The sequence below is a fragment of the Betta splendens genome, chromosome 9, assembly GCF_900634795.4.
Source record: "Betta splendens chromosome 9, fBetSpl5.4, whole genome shotgun sequence".
In the NCBI taxonomy this organism is placed as follows: Eukaryota; Metazoa; Chordata; class Actinopteri; order Anabantiformes; family Osphronemidae; genus Betta; species Betta splendens.
Window position 1 is genome coordinate 28,680,120 of NC_040889.2, and position 22,698 is coordinate 28,702,817.

General features: G+C 43.3%; 2 protein-coding genes across 10 annotated transcripts; one reads left to right on the plus strand and one right to left on the minus strand.

Moving 5' to 3' along the window:
- Positions 1–248: 248 nt before the first annotated feature.
- Positions 249–8,119, minus strand: LOC114861886 (STAM-binding protein-like A). 2 transcript variants are annotated; one of them, XM_029161562.3, is made up of 11 exons: positions 7,123–7,282; positions 5,560–5,784; positions 5,372–5,447; positions 5,186–5,281; positions 4,571–4,967; positions 4,237–4,361; positions 3,685–3,822; positions 3,114–3,226; positions 2,901–3,000; positions 1,142–1,194; positions 249–766 (listed from the first exon to the last, which is right to left on the minus strand). In XM_029161562.3, exons 2-11 carry the CDS (start codon positions 5,760–5,762, stop codon positions 763–765), a joined length of 1,305 nt encoding a protein of 434 aa, XP_029017395.1. In that variant the 5' UTR covers positions 5,763–5,784; positions 7,123–7,282; the 3' UTR covers positions 249–762. The 2 variants fall into 2 exon arrangements, with proteins under 2 accessions (XP_029017395.1, XP_029017393.1); XM_029161560.3 differs by lacking the exon at positions 7,123–7,282 and adding an exon at positions 8,101–8,119 and having other exon boundaries at positions 249–1,194.
- slc39a14 (solute carrier family 39 member 14) lies at positions 7,650–22,588 on the plus strand. Of its 8 annotated transcripts, XM_029161552.3 has the most exons (11): positions 7,651–7,891; positions 12,284–12,458; positions 12,672–12,742; positions 13,190–13,506; positions 14,321–14,498; positions 17,184–17,353; positions 17,863–17,985; positions 18,956–19,129; positions 19,271–19,505; positions 19,695–19,879; positions 20,013–22,588. In XM_029161552.3, the coding sequence occupies exons 4-11, from the start codon at positions 13,219–13,221 to the stop codon at positions 20,163–20,165; spliced, it is 1,506 nt and encodes a 501-aa protein (XP_029017385.1). In that variant the 5' UTR covers positions 7,651–7,891; positions 12,284–12,458; positions 12,672–12,742; positions 13,190–13,218; the 3' UTR covers positions 20,166–22,588. The 8 variants fall into 8 exon arrangements, with proteins under 8 accessions (XP_055367137.1, XP_029017385.1, XP_029017384.1 ...); XM_055511162.1 differs by lacking the exons at positions 12,672–12,742; positions 17,184–17,353 and adding an exon at positions 16,121–16,290 and having other exon boundaries at positions 7,650–7,891; XM_029161551.3 differs by lacking the exon at positions 12,672–12,742.
- The last annotated feature ends 110 nt before the right edge of the window (positions 22,589–22,698 follow it).

A 22,698-nucleotide genomic window follows, 5' to 3' on the forward strand; every position in this document is an offset into this window, starting at 1 on the left:
TAAATTTCAGGTCATGTTAACCCGCACTGAGGGGAATGTGGGTTATGTATATGTGAGGATATCACTTTTCTCGAAGGACTAAATACAGTCAACAAAGTAGAGAGGCTGAAAAAGATCACGGGATACAGAGACACCTAGTGGCCACAGGTGTCGGAGCAGCCTCGGACTGAATAGAAAAAGAACAGTCCAGTGCAAACTTTACTACTGGTTTACTAAAACAGAAACCCTCACAAAGAAACCGATACGGCCTAGATATATCTACAACAGGTTTATTTTTTCTTGGCATTTAATTCAATTATTTTATTTTTCACAAATATGGCTAATTATTTGTTTCCTCTACAAACAGAAGGGAGCAAGTAAGACGGGTAGAGATATGAACCGTGGCTATGTATGTGTAGGAGGTCGTACATTCAGAACGCTTGTTCCACACAAGCTTGGAGAAACCGTACAGGTACTACCACCCCCCGCCCCAAGAATAAAGATTTAATTGAAAAAGGTGCATCCATCATTTTCAAGAATTACACTTCAATCAAAAGCCTTTGTCAGTAAAGGATCGGAGTGCGGAGAGCGGAGTGATGGGCTGTGTGTAAAAAAATATAATACAGAGCAGCAGCAGCATCGCTGCCTGCATACCTGAGTCGCAGCTTTCATTTCTCTCATCACTCGCAGCACTAACGGTGAAGAAAACATCATGAATTTCACACTGCTCACCTTGCACAATGCATAACTTCAAAACAAGTGAATATTCTCCTCCTTGGCACTTCATCTATCAGACAGGACCAACATGAGACAAATAACAAGTGAAGAAACACAAAGTTACATTATTATTACTACTACTGCCGACATAAATAACAGCTGAACACAAAGGGAATGTAGCACACTTGACAGAGAGGGGCTGTAGGGCCAGAGGTCTGCCGGTCCGTTAGGTGGACAGCAGTTGTTTGCTTGGAAAGTGCAATAACATGTAGAACACACAAAAACATTGTTCCCTCTGAGAACAACGTAGTTCATATAAATGTGTAACTTGTGATCAGTGTTTGCTCAGTACTTTCCTCAATGTAAAATCAGTGTTTGTCCAGTCTGCAGTTTTATTAAACAGCATATAAGTGTTCTGGGGAAAAGCAAAAAAATAAAAAATCACCGCAAATCCATAACGGACACAGTGTCGTTGGTGATGGTGACATGTCCCGCGTGCTGGAAAAGACAGAGACATGAGATGAGGTTAGAGCAAAGGTGTAAAACATGCCAGGTGTTTACTTGCAGGGTGTTCTATTAAGTGCAGACTTAAGGTGAAATAAAATTAGCTTACAACCCCCCTAATAACACACAATATGTAATTTGCTGAACTTCCCTGAATTTGGACTAACAATTACTTATATCATTACCTTTTCAGAATTTCCCAGCAAATATAAACAACATTCCAACTTAAACACGTGTTTGCTTTTTCCTCAGGGCCTCAGATGTGAAAGATTCAAGATTCAAAAAACCCTTATTAATCCCAAAGGGCAATTATTTTGTACACTTTGATCGCTACACACACTTACATTAAGTCCGAATACATCTAATTATTGGCTAAAGTTTTATTATTCATGTTATTGCATGGATGAAGATCCACCCTTACAAAAGGAGGAGGAGTTTAACAGACTGATGGCACCGGTAGGAAGGACATCTGCTGGCGTTCTGTGGAGCACCTAATACTGATCAGCCTCTGGCTGAAGGTGCTCCTCTTTCCAGCCACACACTGTGTAGGGGTGGAGGTGTTGTCTAGGATGGGGAGGAGTTGGACCAGCATCCTGCTCTCAGCTACAGCATGTAGGGGGTCCAGCTCCACCCCCAGAACAGAACTAGCCGTCCTGATCACTTTGTCCAGTCTGTTACTGTCTGCTACATTCATGCTGCTGCACCACAGACCACAGCCTAAAACAGTGGCCACCACAGACTCAAAACATCCTCAGCATGGACCTGCAGACGTTAAAGGACATGAGCCTTTTCTCTCCCAGCAGCACAGGCTGGATGGTGTTAAATGCACTGGAGAATTGAAAGACTATGATCCTGTCCAGGTGGTTGTAGATGCGATGGAGCAGATGTATGACGGCGTCATGCACTCCTAGATGTGGTTGATATGCAAACTGGAGGGGGTCGACTGAGGGTTTGACCAGAGAACGCATGGAGTCCAGGATCAGCCTCTCAAAAGCCTTCATGATGTCAGAGGTCAGAGCCACGGGTCTGTAGTCATTGAGGACTCTGGGACGTGGCGTTTTATTCACTGGCACAATGCATGACTTTTTCCACCAAAGAGGAATTCCCTCCAGCTGCAGGCTCCGTCTGTGTTCCAGTTTCATCCTGTGAGCCTCCTTCCCCTCCCCGATTTTGACTGACCGCTCTATCTGGACACTCCTAGCTTCCTCCCTGTCCCCGGACCTGAATGCTTTCTGAAAGGCTTTTGGTTTTACATTTGACCTTCTCCTAAAACCAGTTTATCTTTCAGTTTGGCACTAAATTCGCCAAAATACGTTTGGGTTTAATCTTGCACTAGTATTTTTAACCTCAGATGATAGAAAGCTATTTTACATCTAAAGATTTGCTATTCAAAAGAAACGCTGCAGAATGGTGCTGCAAGTTGTCTATGGTGCCTGTGTTTGCAGAAAAAGAGTTTGCTGATTTTGTTTGTTTAAATTGGATTATGCCTCAAACAAATATATACAAAAAGTTCAATAAATTGTATCAAGTCAAAAGAATATTTTGTGCAATTTTGAAGACCAGAGTTATGTCATCAAGCCTGTTCACAGTTCAGTTTTCCTTGTGATTTAAACTGAGAATACTGTGCAGCTCTGCTTCATGCTGCACCAGCTCTAGGACAGAGGATCAAAACCTACACGTGACTGGCTATAGAGACTTACTGAAAATAGAGGGGGTTCTTTGCTGTGAGGGTGAAAGCCTTTTTGTTTGCATGTGGAGATCTCGTCTGTTCCTCGATCCGTCAACCGGAAGTAGCCGATCCTACAATAAAAAACAAACAAACACAATAACAGTGACTCTATAGTGTGTGGAGATAATAAACTGACTTAAACATTAAAAGAGGAGGAGGAAGACCACGCTGCTGTCTGACTTACTCATTGAACTTAGGCGAGCAAACAATAGCAATGGCCTCTGGGAGCATCATCTGATAGGAACAATGCGTGTGAAGGTCCACGCTGGACAGGAAGGCTGTTTGTGTGGGATGAGTCTAGAAGGAAAAGAGGAAAAAGATTTTAAATCCTGGATTTACTTCACGATGTAAAGAGTGTCACATTGACGCAAATCACAATGTTATTGTGTGTAATGTGACTGGAACAAAGTTGCAGCAGTGTAGATGAGGTGTGACCAATGATAACAGTGGAAGGAAACTGGCTTCACGGCCCAGCACACAATTATGGGTGTGCTATTGAGGGCCCAGTTACAAATACAACAATGATGTGTCGCAGTGTATCTAGTGTAAGCAAGAGAAGCGCAGCAGTGGGCGGTGTCACCGAAGTCGACTGAAATTCTGATTTCAGTCACGCTGGGTATCATGCACGTTTCTTCTGACGTGCAGCAATATGGTTTGTGCAATATGGGAGCTTTTGATGTTTTAGGTGAATTTGTATGAGTATAACATGTTTTAATAATATGAGATCAAGTGGCCTGTTTATGGCCTGTACTCACGTGTATCCAGCCCAGGGTGATGAGATCGTACTGGTCCTGTATGAGGAAGAGCTCCTCCTCGTTTTCTGTGTCACAATAGTCCGGTCCTCCGCACTGCTTTGGTATAATGACGTGGGTCACAGTAAATGCATTTCTGGTCTGAAACCAAGCAGATGTATGGATTTATTACACTGTCTCAAACCATGTCATGTTGTTGCCACCATCTGCCAAAATAAACTATCCAACACATGTGTGATCAGAATCAACATAGCATTGACTGTTTGGCTGCTGGCAAAAATTCATGTTCGCAAAATAGACACAAAGTGATAAGTGCACACAATTACCCTCATGTTTCAAACAACAGCCACCACAGACCCAGGACTGCGATAAGTGTCAGATTATGCTCATCCTATGTGGGCTGGTATCATCTTATACAGTTACAATTACAATCTACAAATCCCCCTTTTTACTCTTTATTCATTTAAAATCCTAATTTGAAGAGGACAGATGACATGGATTTAATTATTTTGTTGCTTTCTCTAACAACATAGCAGCTCTGTTCCAGAGCCTTACCAGTTTGCCACACAGGATGCCACAGGTTTCTACAGCTCGGATTGTGTTGGCTTCGGCCAACCTCAGAAAGCTTCGGCACAGCTCAGCAGGAACAGCCAACTGCCGAAGGGCATCCACCATTGTATCTGTGAAAACCATGAAGATGAATAAAGAAAAGGTGAGTAGAAATATTTGATTCTTGTGATCGTCTAAAAAGCAGCATCGTGCAAACAGGAAATTAAGTAGGTCGGGGGAAAGAAATCAGCTCAGGGGAATAAGCACTCTAAAGTGGGAGTAGGGCTGTATTTAAATCCTCTGAGCACCAGACCCTCGTGTCAAAAACAGATTAACTCACTGTTGTTTCCAGGGCTGACCAGAGACCCAGGTTTAAGCGCCCGATCGAAGGTAGGGGGAGCTGTGGCAGGTGTGCTGTTAGAAGAAGGGGGGCGATTGTATTGATTGGTGATGCCAGACAAGTCCCCATGGCTCTGTGGGAGAGTGGGTGAGACAGTAGGTGGGCCCTGGATGCCAGGAATCAGAGGCGCATCAGGGGAGGGCGCAGAGGGTGTGGAGAACTCCAGAAGAACTCGCTGGCGTTCTTTCTCCAGCTCCTGGCGGCGGATCATCTCCTCAAAGGCACTGAACTGCTCCTGCTCCCGCTGCCGTCGCTGCATCTCGGCCACACGTTCCCGCTCCGCATCTAGCGCTTGCTGTCGGGACTGCTCCTGTGCCAAGGCGTCTTCCTCCACCCTCTGAACATAACGCAAACACAGAACACACAGTTGAGCAAGTGGGCTCCTCTTATTAGAAAAGTGTAACAAACAATGTGAGAGTGAAAGACTAGTCCTGGCTGATTATCTTTAATATTTAATAAAGTTCTCATTTTATTACCACCCTTATATGCTGTTGTCAGGGACATGTTATCCTGTAAGTATGGGAAACAAAACCGTCTCAGTTATTGAAATATTACCTTCTTGACAAGATACTGTTCATGCTCTTGCTCAAATCTTCTCAAAAGAGCTTTTTTCAGAATCTCTGCTTGAGGAAATGCAACATCCTTAAGTTTCTGCAAAAGACAGAAGATGAAACTAAATCTCAAGCTTAAGCATGATAAAAATCGTCATTTATTGTAGGACATCAGACAATCCAGTCGTACCTTTAGTGTGTCCTTCTTCTCGGGAATGTTTGCAGTCTTGTAATCCCGATGCTTGGGGAGTTTTTCTATAAAGAGCCTGGGCAGAAAAATAAAAAAAACAACCCTTTCTTTAGAGTTGCACTCAAAAAATGACAATAGCCTGTAAAGCAAAGACATAAATTCACCCAAGGCGAAAAAGATAAACTTACGTGATGTATTTATTGTACAATACAAAGGCGTGTTCGATGTTTCCCTCCTCAGTGTAAACATTAGCCATACGAATCATCTCCATGCCTGAGCGGAAGTAACGGCGTGGGGGAACATCGTCATTCACCTCCACTGAGCTTCCTTTTTTAGTGAGAGCACGAACACGTTCCTCTGGCAGCAGACTGATGTCATTGTGGTCCGCCATCACGAAAGGCCAACCTGAAACACTGGTGGAACAGGAGCAAGATTGAATAATCAAGCAAAACGGAGTTTGAATGTTTGTTTTAAATTAAGGGTCTGTCTGTAAAACATCTGCTGGCTGTAGGTCAGTCACTGCTGCTGATCCCTGGTCAGCGCTGGTCAGCTTCCACATCGACTCTAGTCATTTGTAGTTCTAGTTCAGTTATTTCAACTATATGGAGATGTTCAAAGAGAAACTGTTAATTTATTTATTAGATATTAGGTTGTTTAAGTTATTAGTCAAAAAGTAAAAAATCTAAAGTAAACCAATTTCAAAAAGAAAATTAATTTATCAAGATTACACAGTGGCACTGTATGTGTGTTCAAACATTTGATTTGGTCAAGTGTGTAAGTGTGGAAGCAGAACCACACAATGCTTGAATAAAGCAGTAAACCCCCTGTGTTTGCCTCTTCACACTATATTGTTTTTAAAATAAGCCGTGATGCTGCTGTGAGGCTCCATGACTTGAGGTTTTCCCACTCTATCTATAAAAAAACTGCGAGTATCAGCATGACAAACTAATAGGTCAGGTGACCTGTAATGAGTCTGCTATAATGACCAGGAGATCCAGCCGCACAGGGGAGGACCATTTGAGGTGTGGCACCGATAAAAGGAGCGAGGAAGCAGCCATGACATTTTAGACGAAAATGTCAAGGTATTCACCAATACAACGATTTAAAAGTATTTTGTGTGTGACTGGATTTGTATGAAGATTGTGTTCGTTTACGAACCGTTTATATGATTTTGCTAACAAATAAACAAATATTTCTAGTTAGATATTTTTGTTCCATTTGTTCAAATTACTTTAATTTGCCGTAGACAATTTAAGTGCCGTAGACCGTTATTAATAAAACTTCTATACAGCAATAAATAGAAAACAGGAGTTGTGTTTTACGAACCATTGACTCTGCAAGTCTTCTAAACCGAATTGATCGCTTACTTCATCATCTGTAGCTCATAATTGTCTGTATAACCATAAATTACTAAATAAAAACTGTGGCGTCAATCAAATGTTAACCTGTCCCACACTGTAATGTCAATATAATATGACAATCTGTGGGCCTTTTTTCGACTTAGGCGATGACTGACAATGTGTAGCTTTCATCCCAGTCATAAACGAGATGTTCGGTTGTCAGGCTCGGACTGTCACAAAGGCATATTTTCTATCATGAAGCTGTTGATGTTGCAAACCTGTCAGTGAGGATCAATGAGTCTATTCGAGGTCCGGACCGCTGTGCTAACTTAGCTAACTTAGCCAATCCAGGCTATGAATTTCCACCGTTTTAAGACTTTGGCAACACGCAACGCTTCACTTCTTCCTTACCCGATCGAGCTGTGAGGTGACTCTCCGACAGAGCTACATACAGATGGACCAGAACACCGTACACACAACACAAATAACAGTCCTAAAGCAGAACGCTCCGGTGAACTACGCCTAAAGCATCTATACCGATCACTTCCGCAGTCAAAACAACTTACGTCCTTTTTCTTCTTCTTCGTTTTGGTTTGTTGGCGGTGGGTAAACAACTCACTACCGCCACCTTTAGAAACGGAGCGTGGACGAGGCTAGAGAATCCTACGTGTCATTATAACATTTTACAGAACCAATTACTTACGAAAAATCTAATTGTTTTGTTCAATAAATCCGCCTCAATATTCTTTTTAGGTTGAAATTCATTTTAGAGAAAATAGCTATACTTTCAACGTATTTGTATAAGCTTGTAAAGTATGGAATAAAAATTCCTAAATGAGGTGAAACCCGCAGAATATTACTGGAGTGCTTCTTGTTTTGTGTGTTGCAGTACTTGCTGTCGGCCGCATGAAGGAGTCACCGCCATCTTGAAAACCTAGTGGATATACCGTATGTGACGTCACCAGCTCTTAAATCCTCCCCACGCTGCTGTTGTGTGTTTTGTTTGAATGAGAGGACGACGGAGATAGAAAAAAGCCACCTCTTTCCAGTCTATGAATGACTGGACAGACCGGAAACAGCCCACCGCTCCGCACATCACTTGTTTTTGTTCGGGAGTGAGACGCACACCTGGTCTGTCAGAACCAGAAACGAGTTGACGTCAACCCGCCAGCATCACCTGGTAAGCTAACTAACTGTCAGGCTAGTAGGGAGCTGGCTCATAGACCGCACACTACATTAGCCCAGACGCTGAAAGCGCTCATTTGTCACAGAGGCGAATGTCCGCAGCTGTTTGATCCGTGGTCGTAGCTGCAACAAGACGTGCTACAGAAACTAACCACGATTAGCCCGATCAAGTTGAGCCACGGTAGTGATGCGCGTGTTATTCACCGCCAGCGACGTTCCGACCTCAGAGCTCGTGTGTAACGTCTCCTTGCCCACAAGTCCCCTTGGAGTCATTGCACCGTAGGCTTATAACACCTTAGCATCACCATCATAATCATATCGACACATTCAGTAAACGACCCCGTGACGACTGTGACACGTGGAGTATTGCTGTTATTTTAAGAGCGAGCTGAATAAATCGATTAACAGCAGTTTTTCAATGACTGCTAAACCCCCAATACACAAGACAGATCTCGGTTTAACGTAGAAACCTTGAAAAGCTTTTGATAAGCTTTGAATCATTTTAGCTTGTTACTAATTAGTTACAACTACTAGTTGTTTATAACATAGTTAAAAACACCTACATCCTTTTGTATTGCTCTTTAAACTGCTAAACATTGCACACTTTAAACTTGGTCCAAATCCAAATTCTGCCAAGCAATATAACTAAACAATTGGATTCATCTTGTCATTAAAGTGTTAATACTTGTGTAAACAGTTTGTTTACTGTACTGTGTGTATGGAACTTACTGTGCCGTGTTACCTTCTTGTCAGTGTTTGACCTGTAAACTGAACCTCTGGATGAACTGAGGGGTTCAGTCATGTCTTCCACCCTCTAATTTGATGGTGAAAAGTTCTTTGTTGTACTTTCAGGATGTGCACGGCTCATCCACAATGTGTTTGGTGAACCGTTGGGCGACCATGGCTATCAGTCTTTTGGCCAATGACAGTCTTGCTTGATGATATCAGCCTGAGAACCAGGCAAAACAGTAATTAGGGGTCTGGTGACTCAATGCACATCTTAACCTGTCCCTCACTCCATGATTATATAAAGTGAACTGAGGAAATGATGAGAGGACAGTCAACAGGAGTCTTGAGGAGGAAGCTGCTTTTAAATGAGGAAGATCCAATGAGGAGCGTCTTCTTTTTGTTTCTGTTCTCATAAAAGGTACAGTTCAGTTTCTGTTTTCTGGTCTAGATTTAACTGGAGAAACGGACACAAGATTAGCCAAGAGGAACCTTAAGTAAAACAGTTTCTGCTGGAGTCTGATTTTTGACAATTCAAGCCTTTAATTACAGGCCTGTAAGTTAATAATAGTTTGTTCTACAGTACAGCAGTAGCGTGTGTATTGTGTATTTAGGCTCAGCTCCTCATTCATGACTTAGAACCAAAGCAGTTAACAGCTGCTGCTCTCCTTTTTCTTAAAACTAAACAAAATATAATTTGGTTCTGGGAGGTTTTCAAACTATTTAAGAAGAAATAGAAAATCAACCTGCAGACTTTAATTATTTTTTTTGTTTATGTGATTCTAGAGCAAATCAGAGCTTTGCAGAATCATTTGTTATTAAATCTGCTATTCCAGTGTTTATTCTTTCCTGTTTTTCATGAATGAAGTTAAGGTCTTAACTTTACCTTCAAATGAAATGGTTATAGGAAATCTTGTATCACTAGCAAGTGAACCCAAACAATAAGTTTCCATCAGCACTTTATCAGCTTTCAGTTTGTTTTTCCCTCTTGCACACATGGGTTTGATGATAACCAGCTCTAATAAAAGCAGCACCTCATATCATGATAACGTGAAACTATTGAAGGCTATTGAGGTTTTCTTTATGTCGGCATGATGTTGATTATTCCCTCATTTATTCAGGTGTGGCAGTGTAGAGTGGTCATGGTTGGATTGGTCATCATCATAAGTCCTGAACAGAAAAAAGAAAGTGATACGTAGTGTTGTGTACTTTGTTGTGTTCACATCCCAATCTCTCCTGATGTCAGCCACGGCCTTGTTGGTGGATTAGTGTTTGAGCTGATATCCTGTTCTGATGCGTCATGTCTTGATAGACTTAAGATCAAACAAAGAGTTCATTTCTGCCCTGTCAGCTGGTGATCATGGTGATGGTGAGGGAAACTTCCCACTGAGCTGTGTGCACACACGGGTGAAGGAGCTTTGGGATCTGACGGTGCTGCTGATAGCTCTAGTTCAGTGCCTTGTGAACGCTAATCTCCTTGTGCTCATTCCCTTTGTGCATAGGGACTATTTTGTTTTCCTATATTTAATTTTTGCCCATGTTTTGGTGGTCAGCGATTGGCAACCTGGTGATATTGTGGGAACTGAGGAAGATGATTAGAGTAGAATGAGCTTTGAGTCTACTAAACATTGAGCTCCCTGCTCCTCCATCCCGTTCTCACTGCCTCCACTTTCCCTGTGACTCCTCTGTTTAACGCGACGGCAGAGGCCTTCACCGTTGTGCAGGACTGAAGTCGCTGCTGCTGACTGTATGTCTCTTCCCACCAAGCTTTATCTCCACAGCCACAAATAGGCCTTGGACTCGACACACGGCACAAGAAACAGCCATGGTGTGTGTGTGTGTGTGTGTGTGTGTGTGTGTGTGTGTGTGTGTGTGTGTGTGTGTGTGTGTGTGTGTGTGTGTGTGTGTGTGTGTGTGTGTGTGTGTGTGTGTGTGTGTGTGTGTGTGTGTGTGTGTGTACATTGGTATCATTCTGGTGACATATTTAAAAGCAGCTGCTCTGACCGACCAGTGAGGACCTCTTCTTGCGTAGCGGTCCGGTTGTGGCTGCGCTGTTCGGACCTGTACGTTCCCCGTTGTGAAAGGACTCGAGCGTGAGTGCATGTGTATTTTTAGTGAGTGTACCTAGTTATTATCACCGTTAAGTGAGCAGCAGCAGCAGTTCAACAGCTTTTCCCATTCACTGACTGCCTTTCAGGCCATTGAGGAAAGAGCGTGATGGTCAGTCAGTAACGCTGACCCTTTCCCTTTAATCCCTTAATCCTTTTAATCCTTTTTATTTTACATTTAATGTAATAGACGTTCAAATTACTAGAGTTGATTTGTGATTATGGCAAATAGCTCTGTTTGTTCTTGTGTTGAACTGGTGGTGTGATCATAAAGTATGTCAGATTGCAGCATACTCCTATGAAGGCGTGTGTTTATTCATGACTTACCTTTCTTTGTGGACCTATTTTCTGCCTGACACTCCCAAGTGTTTCATTACACTCTTTTACCGCAGGCAGCTAGTTGCTAGTTGTTGTATGTTTCAACAAGTACAATACAAAAAACAGTATGTCATGCATGACAACAGCTAACAGTTTTTATGTAGTCTGTCAAAGTTCAAAAATAATAAATAATGTCAATAACTTTCCTCTAGTTCCTGAACCCAAACATTTTGAGTTCAGAGAAAAAAAGGTGTCAGTTTATTGTCTGCAGATGCAGTAGAGCTGTATAAGCCTGTGGAAAGGAGGCCGAGGGTCAGAGCTCCTAAAGCTTGAGAAGTGGAAGGAAATAGAGAAAGAAGAAAACATAGGAACTAAAGAGGCTGAAGAAGATTTGTTTGTACCTTGTTTCCGAGTCTTTCCTTGTACTTCAGAATGTGGTGCAGTGAGTGAGGGTCTAATTCACTGGGGAGAAGCTTATTTATTGAAGAAGGGCTTTCTCTGTTCAGATGATGGATAGAGACATGAAGGGTAGAAAGTTAGTGACTGAGCATGTAAGTGTGCTTTTACATCCACACACCCAAGTATAGACTTGTATTTATTTAGCAGCCAGGCTGACAGACAGACAGGCAGGCAGACAGGCAGGCAGACAAGCAGGCAGGCAGGCTGATAGACAGACAGACAGGCAGGCAGACAGGCAGACAGACAGGCAGACAGACAGGCAGACAGACAGGCAGACAGGCAGGCAGACAGGCAGACAAGCAGGCAGGCAGGCTGATAGACAGACAGGCAGGCAGACAGGCAGACAGACAGACAGGCAGACAGGCAGGCAGACAGGCAGACAGGCAGAGGTGAGGCTGTTGCATTTAGCTTCCCTCATGCGCTGCTTTTAGGTGAGAAGCTCTCCCTATGCTCCGTCAGATGACGGGATGTTTGCAGCTGTGCTATTTAGCTTCACGGTTCCACTGGTAGCATCCATGTTTTCATCCTGCCTCTTTATATAGCTGAATGTGAATAAAGCAGGAATGCAGCGTCAGGAAAGGAATGATGTGGGTTTGGCATGGTGCCGGACTTTGTGGCGTCGATGGAGACAAGCAAACACAACATTTAAGCCGGCTGCTGCCATTTCAGGTTTCCTTTCGACTTCATTGGCTCTTTAATCCTTTACTACTGGCTTCTCTTTACTGTTCCTTTCTTCCTCACCGGTGAGTCGTAACCTCTCTTTCTCACCTCCGCAGATCACAACACTCCTGAGGGGCGGCTACTGACTTCAGGCATTTCTTCTGCTCCACTTGTTCCTCCCCTGACACCATCTGTGCACATTCATAGCCCGTGGGCATCGCTTGTCAAGCTGAGGGCAGAACGTGGCTCAGGTCTAAACCATCACCTGTCATTAGAGGCTCCATAATAAAGGTGAGTGTTTCCTAACCAAAATGAATGGGTCTGTTGATTCACTGGAGCGGGAGCGTGTAGAATGAATTGGTGCTCTGTGTGTTGGAGGAGGGGTGGACAACTTCTCTTTATGGTCACAACATTAGGTCAAGATTAGGAGTCTTCGATTACATTCTCCCTGATTTTTCTTCTGAGCTGTTGACCTGAATAATTAGTGCACGTTTATGTTTTTAGGTGTAATGGTACTGCTGGTCTTTTACATTGGTGCCCCTGTCGTTGGTAGTGGGCGTGTGCTATAATTCTCTGTAAGTGGTGGTTGCATTCATTTCTTGGTTTCCTGTTCTGTGTGATTTGCATTTAACTGTGGACATTTGGTTCATTGTGTGTCCACGGATTTAGTTCCTGTGGGTGTTGGCCTCCTGAACAAGCAGAGGTCCCATAGTGGCACCATGTAACACACTAAGTCCCTCTACAGTTCTCCTTTCACATACAGTGTGTGTTTTCATTCGTTGGTGCGTTGCTTCACTTATTTTGCCTGTTTCTCACAAGAACCTGTATCTTTGGCAGATGACTGTATTGTCATGCATGTGGGTCAACATGAATAATAACGGTTTACAAGCCTTTGTTTGTTGGCAAAGTAACCGTTTTGGTGGATGTCGCGCCTTGTTGTCACTCACTCAGCTGCTTTATCAAAACTGCTAAAGGTGGAAAGTGCAGCAGTCATTAAACTCGTCAGTCTCTTTCGTCCACAGATCTTTGCCCTCCAACCAGTAAGGAAGCCATGTTTGTCTGGTCCCCTCATGGCCATAAAACCATCACCACCGCTGTCCTCCAGATGATGCTGACAGCGGCTGTGATGCTTTGTGTCTTGGCCTCAGTGAGGGGTCAGGGAGAAAACCAGACCCAGTCTCCTGCTCAGGTGCTCCAGAACCTGCTGGCCCGCTATGGGGACAACACCACCATCACGGTGCCCCAGCTCCGCTCTCTGCTGGCCCTGCTCAGCCAGGGTCAAAGTAAAGGTGACGGCCAGTTGAGTACAACCAACCGTCCCAAAGCCAACAACTCCAAGGTGAGAATGGAAACACAGCTCTGGTGCTGGATTCACAGTTCTTTGGTGTCGGCATGTTGATTTGGCAGCGTGCCGTTATATATCTTGAAATGTTAACTGTTCCTGAGGATGTCTGTTGAATGTCATTTTGAGCTTTGTGAACATTTTTACTAATTAGACCAAAGAAGACAGTTTAACAACAAAAGCAGCCGTTGCTTGTAGAATTCAGCAAAGCAGAGGTTGCACATCGACCACTTCTGCTCAGCGTCAGACGTCTTGCTGTGGTTGTCATTTCAGTGGAACCTCAAAGCCTCCTCAACCCTCTGAACCAGAGGAATAAATCCAGCTTTAGTCCTGCCCAGAGGAACCCAGTACTAATACGCAGCATAGTTCCCATACTTAATGTCAGAGATGGTTTCTCAGTCACTTGCTGATCTGCTTTTGAGTTATTTCATTATTGTGGCAAAATACTTTAAGGAAATTAATAGAAAAGAGGATTAAACTGATGTCGGTCTGTTGGATTAGGTAACGTACAGTAAGGAACCGACAAGTGTGTTGCCACATTCTGCTGTATGAAACCAGTAATTTCACTTTCTTTAGATGTGACTCGCTGAGCCAGCAATGAAACGTATAATCAATCATTCACCTGCACGTTAGGTGCTTTCAGAGACTTTGTTACTGAACATTCCTACATTTATTTGGCCAAGTGATGGAGCTACTGTAACAATAAAAAGCCACCAGGATGTGAAACAGGCCACTAACAAGCGACTTCTGTGCTGACCTATCACTGGATACATCTAACCAGCCGCTCTGATGGTCATCTTCTGTTTGCCAGTGTTTGCCTGAAGACGCGTTGGCTAGTTACAGCATCAGCGAGCAGTCGCGGCTGGATGGGCAGGGGTTCCGGGAGCTCTGTCCCACAATGCTGCAACAGTTGGATGCTGGCACCTGCAGATCACAAAAACAGGATGAGCTGAGCACCGACCCCTCCCAGAGACCCTCAGACGCTGAAGGTGAGCAGCGACGCCCGTGTCCACAGGTGTTTGTGATGAAGCTGGTTTAGTGATTTCTGAAATGTTTCTGCTTTTCTTTTCAAATTTCTCATAAAGTTTGTTTTATGTGTTGACCCTGGCCATACACATAGCAGCTAGGAGACCAAGACTCCTTAACTTTGTCTGTCAGTTGTATATTTGTGGAATATGGATTTTTATCTTACAGAAGATATTTTTCAATGATTAACTCTATGAAGTTTTCTGCATTTTATTTGGTCACAGTTTAGGGAAATCCTCAAACAACACATGTTTTTTAGCTCTTAATGTGCTTCGTTTCCCAGAGAGAGTGATATTATCTCCTCAGAGTTAAGGAAAAGCCAAAATCAACACGAGGCTTAGCCAACTCTCAGATCACAACCCTACTTCAGTCAACATATCCAGTACATGGCTGAGATCAGCTTCAGGTAAAGACAGGTGGGACTGAGAGGCTTTGTTCCCATGGCTGCTGTCCCGCTGTAACTCCATACCGACTGCTGACTGTGCAGACCCAGCAGGATGTCCTTGACAGCCCTGCAGGCTGATTTGGCATCTGCATCCAATCTGAAGTTCTTGGAAACTCGCTGTGCTTCAAGCCTTGGTTTGCCAAGTCTTTGAGTCTGTGATGAAGGAAGCTGAATCATCTGTGGAGAATGTGGCTGCCATTAAAAAAAGTGAACTAAGAATTCATCTTCAGCCCTCCATACTGATTGTGAAAGCACCACTTTAGAGTCTGTTAAGGAAATCATTGCATGTGTGGTCACTGTGGACATCAACCCTTTTTGGGGGGTATTTTTAAAATGACACTCATATTTTAGTTTTTACCTTTAACTAAGTTTTTGTGTCCCGATCAAGGAGAAATAGTTTTCAGAGCTCTATCTTTTCACTGACAGATTTGTTTTTTTCTTATCATCTCCTCATGTGATCCTCAGCTCAGTCCACCTTTCCCCCGTAGGCAGTTTATGTTGGATTTGCCCACAGCAGAAAGACAAATTCATATCCACTGCAGACCTTACTGACACAGAGATCATGGTTTAAAAAAAGAACAATAAAAGCTAAATCATGATGATGATGAAATGAGTGAATGTGCTAAACAAAGAAAGCAAACCAGCAAAAGTATGAACTGTTAACAGAAGTTGTATTTCAGTCTGTCCAGTTACATTACTGCAGTATTGGCCTGTCTGTCCCTTAGGGATCTCGAAACATGTTCTGTGTGTTCGTCCCCTTTATGTTCTGTTTGTTGCATTGTCAGTCCTGTCTGTCTTGTGCTTCGAGCCGTACCCACATCTGCGTTCCCCTCTTTCTGCGCCCTTTCTTCCACAGGTGTCCTCTAAGGCAGCGCTTCCCAGCAGTGCTTGTGGGACTACAATACAATAAAGCAGTAAAATATAGAGGGATTAAAAAAGTCTATTCTGAGAATGAGAAATGTTTAAGGTCCTGTTGGAGGTTAACCCTGAATGACATGAGTTTTTTGGATTGGACACATTGTGACATCAGCAGTGGATTTCAGCCATCTTAACTTGTTGCTGGACGTTACTGAGGCTAGAGTACAGCATGTCCGTCTGTTTTAATGCTGCTCCCTCCGTTTGTGTTCGCTTCAACCCTAGTGTGGGGCTTTTCTTTCCTGAGCGTGACAGTGATCAGTGCCTTCTCCCTCACCGGAGTCTTCATCGTGCCTCTGCTGAAGACGCGCTATATGAAACACATGCTCAGCTTTTTCATCGCTCTTGCCATTGGCACACTCTTCTCCACTTCCATCCTGCAGCTGCTGCCCGAGGTTTGCCATCCATCCTTATTTCATATCCCTTTTGCTATTTTAAATAGGAGGAACCAAAGCTGAGAGCTTCACTGTAGCGTCACATGGCTGTTTACACGTGGTGCCTTTGTGATTCACCCTCTTCCTGTGGTCAGACTGCTTTCCTTCCTGCCTTTGTCTCTGCTCTCTGGGTTCTGGGGCTGTAATAAGCACTTTGGATGGTGGAAGGTTTTTGGGTTTGTTTTGCTCGCACTGTTTAATTATCGGTGTAATAATCTGTGGAGCTGTGTCTGCACCTGTCCTGGCGTTCAAATGTAGGCCACCTGGGAGCTTTTCAACTTCACCTCTCTTCTTTCACTGCAGCTTGTAGATTAGCTGAGCAGACTTGATAAGTGGTTCACTCCCTCTATGTTTTTGCTTAAGGATTTATTAAATACAAACCAGGAGAAATGGAGCACGGCCTCTCTCTGTCCTCCAGGTTGAAAAGTGACCTCTTGTCAGATGTGCTTCTTTTGAACTGCTGTGCTATTTAAAGGTTGTGTCTGCAGTGATAGCTGGGACAGTGAACTAGGACTGTGTGTCCTTGTTTGAGATGTCGTCCATAATTTTCCTTTAATTATTTTCTTTTCTTCATCAAAGGTAATGCATGAGGGTTTAAGGACTGTTTCACAGGCCGACAAATGAAATTCGAATGAAAAGTGGTGGTATTCCTTTTGATCTTCTTTTTTTAATGAATAATCCTGCAGGTATTACTTCAGACTGATTTCACTCCGTCCTTTCTTTTCAGGGAGATAACGAGTTGGTGTTCCCTAATTTGTTTTTCCATACCCTGGGAATTAATCTTATAGAATAAATTTGAACTAACTTTATTTTCACCTTGCTCTTCTTTTCCGTGCGACCTCTCCGCTGATCAGTGTGGGGTTATGGGATCCTGTGTGTGACACTGATCTCTCTGTGCTCGCTGGTCGGGGCGAGCGTGGTGCCCTTCATGAAGAAAACCTTTTACAAGCGACTGCTGCTCTACTTCATAGCCCTGGCCATTGGCACGCTCTACTCCAACGCCTTGTTTCAGCTCATCCCAGAGGTAGTGTTGATGCTGACAGGACTCACTTAGACGCAGCTTCTTCACAGGGCCTCAGTGCAGGGTTGTTGGCATCAGGTTCTGATGAGAACGTCTCAAACTCAGTTTAAATACTAAATAGGAAAGCTTTTTTGTTTTGACGTAGTTCTTAAAGTTCATGGTTCCTGTGTTTACTATTGTATAAACTATTGTACTATTGTACCTGGTTACCTAAAAAACATCTGTAGTATTACCTCCATTGAGAGCAGCAGATCACATATGTTTGATATGTTTTCAAATGCTGTTTGGATTTCAGTAGTAGTAGTAGTTCTGTATTAATTTACCTGCTGAGTTCTATTTGTTTATCTCACAGCTGAATTACATTAATTAATGAGAATGAGTCCTGAAGGGCCAAATAGTAGTGCAAAGAAAGGACAAATGTCAAATCAATAGGCGGGGTTCAGTTTTCTGCAGACATTAACTGTAAACACAGCTCATTCTTGCTAACTCAGGTGTCTCTCTTTGCATGATAGGCCTTTGGTTTTGACCCCATGGTGGATTTCTATGTGTCCAAGTCTGCCGTGGTGTTTGGAGGCTTTTATCTCTTCTTCTTCACTGAAAAAGTCCTCAGAGTGCTTCTCAAGCAGAAACAAGGGGTGAGTACATCCAACGATGACTCGGAGACACATTTCACCTTAACATTTTTTTCCCTGGCTTCAATGCTGCCTTTGTATCACCAGCCCTCATGTACCACTGTCCTAACGGCTTCCCACCTATCCCTGCTCTGTCCTGCTTCTGGCTGACTGAACACAGCTAGTCTGTTGTGGGCAGATGTGCTTGTGAAACATGCAGGGACTGAACTAAGGCTTAAAGAGACATGTTACTTCATTACAACTGTATAAGCGCTTTAGTTTACGTCCCTGTAAAGCAGACGTCATCACACTTGCATGCACATATGATACACACACAGTGAATGCTCCTAATGAGCAGGTTTGACCAACTTATCAGCTCAAAGACTTGCTATTTTAATAATGTTAATTTATGAGGTATAGATTGCTGTTGAATAAATGAGGCTCATCCACATTGTTGCCAGGCCAGTCAACGTCATAACGACAGGAATGTGACATGACTTACTGCGCGTGACATACATGTACTTTTTGCTCAACCAGCAGGGCGGGTGTTTGTCAGGACCTAATGAATGTGGAACTACATGTTCATCAGGCAGCGATCAGATAATGATGACAGCCTGTTCTCTGGCTGGCAGCCATTCAAATATCTGCTGTTGATTCTGTTCACAAATGTGCAGGTAGATGTTTAGAAGCAATTTGCTCCACCCTGTGGTTGCTCTGTTGTGAACCTTACAGTTCAATCTGTAATCAGTTCAATAACAGCCTGTTAACCACAATAAGCATTTCTGCTACAGCAGAGCCTGATAATATGTTCAATACCCCAGAAGCAGTAAGGAAGTAATACTAAAGGAAGCGATGAAGAAAACAGTTACCGGCGGCATATTAATAACTTTTTTTAACAGTCCAAGGTTGTTTGGTTGGTTGTTAACAAAGATCCCAGCAGTAATGGAGCCATAAAAGAGATTTATTGATCATCTGTTTTCTATGTCACTCGCAGAACCACGGTCACAGTCATTACCCTGACGCAGATCACTACTCGACACCAAACGGGGACGTGGAGGAGGGCGAGAAGCAGAGGCTGCAGCAGAACGGAGAAGCCGGCAACCTGGCCCTGGGCAAGGTGGACGCGGGGGAGGGGGAGCTCATGCTCAGCCCGGCTCAGACGCCACAGGTCAGACCTAGAGTGGAGGAAAAACGGTGGTGGGAATTATTTACTAATTAAAGGAGACGCAACAGCCTCATACATGATCATAGGACAGTGAGTTTGTCCTGCAGAGGTGCTCTAGGTGTGTTTGCTTCTCATTCCTCCCAGGACTCGCAGGGCCCAGAGGCTGGGAGGCAGTCTGCACGCCGTGGTGGAGGATGCTACTGGCTGAAGGGAACGGCCTACTCGGACATCGGAACCCTGGCCTGGATGATCACACTGAGCGACGGCCTCCACAACTTTATTGACGGCTTGGCCATCGGTGCCTCCTTCACTGCCTCCGTCTTCCAGGGCATCAGCACCTCTGTAGCCATCTTATGTGAGGAGTTTCCCCACGAGTTGGGTGAGTGGAGGTGGGGCTTGCTGTCTGGAGTTATGGGCCTACTTTTCTGTTTGTGTATTTAATGCTGCTTAAAACAGTGTTACGTTACTCCTTGTTTTTTTGTTTTTTTCCCAAATTTAAACAGAATTAAATGTTAGTACTCATTATTACCTCTTTTATAAAGTAACAGCTGCTGTCTTCTGTCACCAGGAGACTTTGTGATCCTGCTGAACGCTGGTATGAGCATACAGCAGGCTCTCTTCTTCAACTTCCTGTCAGCCTGCTGCTGTTACCTGGGCATGGGCTTCGGTATTTTGGCCGGCAACAGCTTCTCCCCCAACTGGATCTTCGCCCTGGCAGGAGGAATGTTCCTTTACATCGCTTTGGCAGACATGGTCAGTGTTTAGGGCTCTTTCTTTAGCCTTTAAGTTAAAGCTGTCCGAAAGATGATAATTCTATTTTAGTTTAATTGACACTGCTTGTTTTTGATTTTATGCTAAGTTCCTTCTCTCGGTTTGTGCTTCTCAGTTTCCAGAGATGAATGAAGTGAGTCGTGAGGAAGAGAACGCAGGCGGCAGCAGATTCCTCCTCGCCTTTGCCATCCAGAACGCCGGCCTCCTGACGGGCTTCGCCATCATGCTGCTCCTCACCATCTACTCTGGACAAATACAGCTGGAATAGCACTTTGGACCAACAACGGCTCTCAGTAAATATGGGATGCCAGCTGGTTTGTTCACCCTTCAAGAGAAGGGAGAGACAAAACTGTTTTTCTTGATCTGGATTTTGGAAGGTTTTGCTGCTGTGTGGCAGGTACACACACACATATATGCACGCGCACACACACACACACACACACACATACACATACACACACTCACACACACACATTGTTGACAGCATTCGAGTTGTGCTCTTGTGCAGACTTGTGTTTTTTGTCTTCAGCTTTTGACCCGTTTCCCCTGACAGTCTAGCTTCATCAGCTAAAGCAGCATTCAGCTTATGAGCGCTGACAGTGGATTTATGTGACTCTTGTGCTGAACATGAACTGAACTGTGCAATATTCATCTGGTGATATTGTTCTTTATTTTGTCAGACTGATTTGGTTCCTGCTCTTAGTTTTTTCCCTCCTGTTGCTACCTCAGTGGATGCTATTGGACCTCAGCTAGTGGCCTGTTGAGATTCATTAGATGCAGAGTATTTCTCTGTCTGTTTCTGAGGAGGTGAGAAAAGCACAACGATGGACATGTATCTGTAGTATTAGATTCTATTCATCATCCTTTACTTGCAAGTCTTCACATTTTCATTGCATACCAAAAAAATCCTTGGGGACCTGAACTTTCAAGTTAAACTGACTTCCAGATATTGTTTATGTGTTGATGTTATATTTTTTTACTCATGTAAAGTAAAGTAAAGTAAAGTAAAGTAAAGTAAAGTAAAGTAAAAAATGAAGACCTCTTAAGACCAAAACTGGGCAGACCATTGGTGAAGGGCTATGAGTGACATCTGGAAGGCCACACTTCTTCCTCCTCCTCCTCCTCCTCCTCCTCCTCCTCCTCCTCAGTGTGGACACATCTACATCACTGACATGAAGTTTAAATGGTGCCAGTGATTTGATCTGCAACAGACACAACGCACATCGTCTACAGCAGCATTTCATCATAGTTTGCCGTCTGTGCCCTTTAGAAATATACGGTTAAATAAGTTTATTTTAATTTGTTGTACTACTGCTCTGGCAGATATTTGGTTTTCGTAGATTCAATAAAATTTTCCTAGTTCCGTCTTTTTTTAACAGTAATAGTTTAGTACCAGACTCGCGGGTTCGGATCCCCTCAGAGAGGGGTTGCGTCAGGAAGAGCATCCGGCGTAAAAGCTGTGGCGACCCCTGACGGGGGAAGTCCAAAGAAGCTCCTTAGTTTAGTACTAGACTCATAAACTGTCAACTGCTGGACTTTCCTCCTACATGTCTGATCCATGTTAATCATTCATAACGGAAAGATGAGGTTTTATGCTCTGTTGATGTGCTTAAATGTTATATGCTTTTTTTAGGTCATATAGTTACACTATATGGCCTAAGGTATGTGGTCATAACCCTGGTTATGGGATGTTCTGTAGGTCCTGGGCTGGTTACATTTAGTGGCCTTTATGCATTATCAAGATCTTAAAAAAAAACTTGATTGATTATGAAGCTTATTTTTATATGATCATGCCCCTTTTAGACCTCATAAGTAGCTTGTAGGTTCCAAAGTTAAAGAATTTTATGTTGAATTACATGATTAATACTGGCATCATGCTAATGTGGTTTAAGGTGGTAGTGCTTGTAATGTGATAAATGCAAATCATAGCACATCCTCATCGTCCTTTGTGCCAGTACACATTACACTATGGAATATGTTCGGTTTGTTGCTGTTCAGCCACATTTATTGATAGGTTGCACAAATGTTTAACTACAGAAGGACTGATCCATTACAAGACACTAAATGTGAGTAACATCTACAGCTGTAGTCTATTGTTTGTTCTAGAAACTGGACCACATGGTTGGTTGTACTGTTTTGCAGGTCTGTTCCCGGGGGGAGAAGCCGTTAGACGCGCGTAGCATGGGGTGCAGTATTACAGATGATTGATGTCTGTGATGTAGAGAATATTATTTATTGTTGTTTGAGCCATAAAATATTTATTTTATGCTTTACATTAAGTAATTTTAGCTTTATTTCACAAGCCATAAAAGCAAATTAACAAAGCAAATTTCAAACAAAGCGGACTCCAAGAAAAACTAAACTAAACTTTTACTGCCTTGTTAAAGGCTGAATTCGTGAGAGCATTCACACATGCACACATTATGGCAGAACTGTAATGATGCGCTGAATACCTTTTTCTTAGTAAATCAATATGAGAGCACAAAACCATAACATCTTGTTTTATGTTGTTCTTTATCAGTATCAGATACCAATGAACCAACCAATGATCCACTTTGTGTTGTATTTCGTAACAGACTGATGCGCTTTTAGGACTTTTAAAGCAACCCTGAACAAAGACCAGAACTGTATGGGAATCTTCATCAGTGTGTGATGGAAATCTCTTTTTATAAACTGCCCTTTCCAAGAAAACCTGAGTCAAGTGTCATAATTGTGTGGTGTGTTCCTATTGTGGGATTTTATCTTTGAAACCGGTGCTTCGAGCTGGAGCCCGTTAGGGGGCGCCGGAGAGAAAAAACGCA

Excerpts from the sequence above, each read along its gene's own strand:
- LOC114861886 (XM_029161560.3), bottom strand. The coding sequence starts at position 5,762 with ATGGCGGACCACAATGACATCAGTCTGCTGCCAGAGGAACGTGTTCGT. Across the intron at positions 3,227-3,684 it reads TCACCCTGGGCTGGATACAC|ACTCATCCCACACAAACAGC; the intron begins GTGAGTACAGGC and ends TTTTCCTTCTAG. Across the intron at positions 3,001-3,113 it reads TGCTCGCCTAAGTTCAATGA|GATCGGCTACTTCCGGTTGA; the intron begins GTAAGTCAGACA and ends TTTTTATTGTAG.
- slc39a14 (XM_055511162.1), top strand. The coding sequence starts at position 13,219 with ATGTTTGTCTGGTCCCCTCATGGCCATAAAACCATCACCACCGCTGTC. Across the intron at positions 14,499-16,120 it reads GAGACCCTCAGACGCTGAAG|TGTGGGGCTTTTCTTTCCTG; the intron begins GTGAGCAGCGAC and ends CTTCAACCCTAG. Across the intron at positions 16,291-17,862 it reads TCCTGCAGCTGCTGCCCGAG|GCCTTTGGTTTTGACCCCAT; the intron begins GTTTGCCATCCA and ends TTTGCATGATAG.